Source organism: Adiantum capillus-veneris, chromosome 18 (assembly GCF_014529385.1).
Source record: "Adiantum capillus-veneris isolate H3 chromosome 18, ASM1452938v2, whole genome shotgun sequence".
Classification (NCBI taxonomy): domain Eukaryota; kingdom Viridiplantae; phylum Streptophyta; class Polypodiopsida; order Polypodiales; family Pteridaceae; genus Adiantum; species Adiantum capillus-veneris.
Genome location: NC_140948.1, coordinates 66863277 through 66867671, shown reverse-complemented (window position 1 = coordinate 66867671; position 4395 = coordinate 66863277). Strand labels below are relative to the sequence as shown.

The window sequence follows — 4395 nt, the reverse complement described above, 5'->3', positions numbered from 1 at the left end:
CGTGCTTGCTGAAAGCATTGGGAGAAGGGCTTCTTCTATGATAATAAACCAATTGCTGTGTAAATTCAGGTCAGTTTAGTAAATTCAGGCAAATTGGTAAATTCGGGGCGCGTCGCAACATCGGACGGCCCACAATTTCCTCACTCTGGGAAATAGGCGTGGGCCATTGAACCCGTCGTGCCCATGCCCGTATGGTGCTGAGGCATGACTAGGTGTTATTCTTGTAAGTTGTCACAACAACGTTCTTCTTCATGCTTTCTTGGTGAGACAGTTTTTGGGCCAAAAAGCGCCTGTATAAATAGTGTGATTTAGACGGCACAGGGAGGTAGCAAGCTTCAAGCGATGGCGTATGGTCGTGCAAGCCTGCTGGTTTTAGCGTGTTGTCTCTGGCTCGCCATCCCCAGCATCTTAGAGGCAAGGTCTTTACACGCAGAAGGCCATGACGAAGGTGAGCACTTGTTCTTTGAGTCGTCTTTAGGGTTTCTCTCACAGGCCAATGTGTTGCATTCTGAGGATACGCCATCGCTGGATTTTCTTGAACAAGAAAGCTCCAGCATTGAGAACGTCCCGTTCTTTGAAGAGTTCAACTCAGTCTTGCAGGATCAAAACCTGTTGTCTTCCATACCGGCACTTTTGAATCAAAGCGGCCTCCCCATCGGCCTCTTGCCATCGTCAGTTGCGAGCTATGCAATCACCACTTATGGCGACTTCATTGTCTCTTTGGAAGAGCCATGCTATGTGGATTTTGATTATGAGGTGTACTATGCGCAGACGATTACGGGCAAGCTTAGCTATGGTACCATCACCAACTTGGCAGGTATTCAGGCCAAAGAGGCTTTCTTTTGGTTGCCCATCACTGCCATCCGCACCGACATTCCGAGCAGCGGTTTCATCTATTTCAATATTGGTCCTATCTCAAAGAAGCTTCCGATCACGCAGTTTGAAACAATTCCAGCCTGCAAGGCTAAGGCTATAGCACTCTTATAAGGTATCAATCTAAGCCATATGCACGATTCACATGGTAGTGAATTTTTGGCGTTGGTTTAGTTGTTAGTGACTAAATCGAGTGACAGTGTGTTGTTTAAAAGATTTTTCGATTGTTTACTTACATTTGTGTGAATGGGCGTGTGTGCGGGTATATGTCATTGTACGTTTTGCATTAGCTTGCTATCCAAGGGATTCAACAAAAAACCTTTCAGTAGAATACTGAAAAGAACATCCATGATCGAATTGAGCGGAAAAGAAAAAACCAATTGGTTTGCACCTTATCTGTATGCTTGTATCAAATGATGTAATTATAGGCAGTGCAAATAGGGGGAGTACACTTTGTACCTGATGTGCGGCGCTTCAGTTGGCCTGTAGCTGGTCAATGACATCAACATTAAAGGGGAAGGCAACCCTTGTTTTGTTAATTGTAAACACGAAGTAAATGAGAAAAAACCTAAACAGTACACGTGTAGTGGAGATGTTTTGTATTCATAGAAAATGAATTCACTATGGGTGCTTGTGTGTGTGTGTGTGTGTGTGTGTGTGTGTGAGAGAGAGAGAGAGAGAGAGAGAGAGAGAGAGAGAGAGAGACTCGTTATACATTAGAATGTTGGTTCTATCAAAACAGAGCATGGATGTGAATAAGTGAGATGTCCAGTTGATTATATTATGAGTTTAACACCAGTAAGAAGTTACCAAAATTTGTGAATTAATACTTTTAATAAGCAATTGTTTTCTAGGAGGATTTTTAAGAAGTGTGCTTATTATTGTGGTGTGCCAAAGACACTAAGAGTTGACAAAGACTCATTAAATTCAGGTGTAAGCTCATGCATCCTTTAAAGAAAAAGACCTTTTAAAATGTGTCATTTATCTACTGCAAATGCGTTAGCGATTGTGCTTCTATTGGATATTAGGAAGGGCATTAAAAAAAAGAAAGAGACCGAATAAAACAAAATGAGTTGTTGAATGTGCGAGAAAGATGTGAATATAAAGAATAGATTGTGGAAGTTAAGGAAACATCTAGTTATTTGATGTTTTGAGTATCTTAATGTAAGTCTTGCACTTATACAATTTTGCAGAGTAGTTTTTTATAATAGCGTTGTGCATTGATAATTCGGATTTTGTGAAATAGATGGCCTAGGCTGCATATATTCAAAAGACATGGACTTGAAGGAGCTGATTTGTCTCACCTCTAAACACTAGGGGCATGCGGTCGTGTATAGGTTACACATGCATCTCTTCTTCCATCTTCTTCTTCTTCTTTTACTAGGGTAGTGAATGTGTAGACATACATAGTCCATTTGAGCACTTTTTCTAGTGGGAGAACTTTTGTTTGAGCTTTTCTATCTTCAAGCTTAGTACATTTAGGGAAATATCTTATTTGCATCTCTCTCTCTCTCTCTCTCTCTCTCTCTCTCTCTCTCTCTCTCACACACACACACACACACACACACACACACACACACAAACTAATTGATGCTAAATTATTACTAAAGAAACTAATCAGTTCTAACTTCCTATCTAGAAGTATTGAAGAAATTTTAGTTACATCACTATGAGACAAACTAATCAACACTAAATTATTCCAAAATATGGCAATGGATGGGCCAGATCAAGAGTGATAGGATGTGTGATTTTTTTCATTTTGGAGGATTTCTAGAGGATTGATCCCAGTCCAGCAACAAGACTTTGATTACCAAAGGCCTCAAATTTTCTATCATAGATGGGTCATTATACAAGCTAGGAATTGATGGAGTTCTAAGGAGATGTTCAATGCAGATCAGAATGCAAGTTATAATTGAGGCTCATAGTGGGAGCTCAGGAGAACATTTTTCCATTGGTATCACTTACAAGAAGATTTGATAGACAAAACTATGGTGGCAAAGTATGATGTCAGATGTCAAGACGTCAAGACTTTTTGCAAAACATGTGTTATTCGCAAGAAAGTGGACAAACCAACTGTGGGAGATATGACACCTTTGACCGCAATACAAACATTGGTTATTTTTACGAAGTGGGGTCTAGACTTCATGGGTCCATTTAAAAAGTGCGTACACACGCACCCACACACAATGGAGCTTCTAGGGTGGCGTTGTCAACACTTCTCGATTTGAGTCTATCTATGTCTTTCTATCTAAAAAACTTGGTAAAGTATCTTTGTTTGCAATGTGCACATGCTTTTGTCCAACTTGGTTGTGGTAGTTATTATAACAAGCCATTTTAATCCACATTTTCATTCACACAACCATGTTTGGCATAATGAAAGATCAAATGGGTGGCTATGAATAAACTAGAGTGCTTTGTTAGCTCTGTTCGCATCAAATTGAGATCGAGGAAAGTACTGAAAATTTGTATATGCCATTTCAACACTTCTCAAATGCGAAAAAAATGACAAGTTCTATATTTGATGGTATTAATTATGTCTAAGATATTTATTGATTGGGAGGTGAGACATTAAAAGGAAGCGCGCAGAGAGAGAGAGAGAGAGAGAGAGAGAGAGAGAGAGAGAGAGAGAGAGTTTTCATCAAAGCGTGTTAGATTTTTATTACTTGAGAGTGTGTTTGGGATACCGATCGTAGTGTTTCAGAGGTGTACTTTGCAAAAATGGAATACGATCGTAGTGTTTGAAAGGTGTACTTCGCAAAAAACGACAAGAAGGATTAGAGTTTTGTCAAGATCATTGTTCGTATTTATACAAGATGTCAACGTTATTAATTGTTTTTTTTCTATTTATATGTTTCAAAAAACAGATAGCATGGAAATCTTCTTGCATGGGGGGGGAGTTTGCACAATCCTCCCTAATTTTTATAAAGCGAAGGAACGTGTCATACCCACGTCAGCGTACAATTTTCAGTGCTTCAATTAATTGTGTTTTCAGTGTCAAAAATAAAAAAATTTGATAATGCTTACTCACTATGTGATTATTGTCGATGCACATTGTCGTGCTGTGACACGTATATAGTGGGAACGAATGCTACAAGATTTATCTTGTAACTTTTTAGATATAGAAGTATATTTTTTATAATGTACATATTCATATCTAAGTATAATAAAAAGCTTTCTATCTCATCCTATTATTTATCTAAAGGGTAACATATTCTTACTTTATCGTTAAAACGTACTATGTGAAAAGCGTCAATAGATGTGCTTCTTTAACTTCGGACAAAAAGCATTGGTTCTTTATTTCTACTATTTCATTATCATCTCACACCGTAGGTAGATCCTATATCTAGGGTAACTTCCAATATATATATATATATATATATATTCTATATATTTTTTATATTTTTTTAAATAGCTACTAGGAAGGAATCAAATCCTAGTGGGACACTAACTTGCATGATTTTCAAAGATGCACTCATTTTAATGTATCATTAAGAGGATGCTTACAAACCTTTGTCAAAGAGC

The 4395-nt window shown here is 38.2% G+C and overlaps 1 protein-coding gene across 3 annotated transcripts; it reads left to right on the top strand.

Annotated features, from left to right (window-relative positions):
* The first annotated feature begins 248 nt into the window (after positions 1-248).
* LOC147435820 (uncharacterized) lies at positions 249-2782 on the top strand. Of its 3 annotated transcripts, none has more exons than XM_086488050.1 (2): positions 249-988; positions 2767-2782. In XM_086488050.1, exon 1 carries the CDS (start codon positions 343-345, stop codon positions 985-987), a length of 645 nt encoding a protein of 214 aa, XP_086344176.1. In that variant the 5' UTR covers positions 249-342; the 3' UTR covers position 988; positions 2767-2782. The 3 variants fall into 3 exon arrangements, with proteins under 3 accessions (XP_086344176.1, XP_086344175.1, XP_086344174.1); XM_086488049.1 differs by lacking the exon at positions 2767-2782 and adding an exon at positions 2648-2662; XM_086488048.1 differs by lacking the exon at positions 2767-2782 and adding an exon at positions 1164-1497.
* Positions 2783-4395: the final 1613 nt, after the last annotated feature.

Bases quoted from the DNA above. Each gene is read 5' to 3' on its own strand.
- LOC147435820 (XM_086488050.1), top strand. From the start codon at position 343: ATGGCGTATGGTCGTGCAAGCCTGCTGGTTTTAGCGTGTTGTCTCTGG.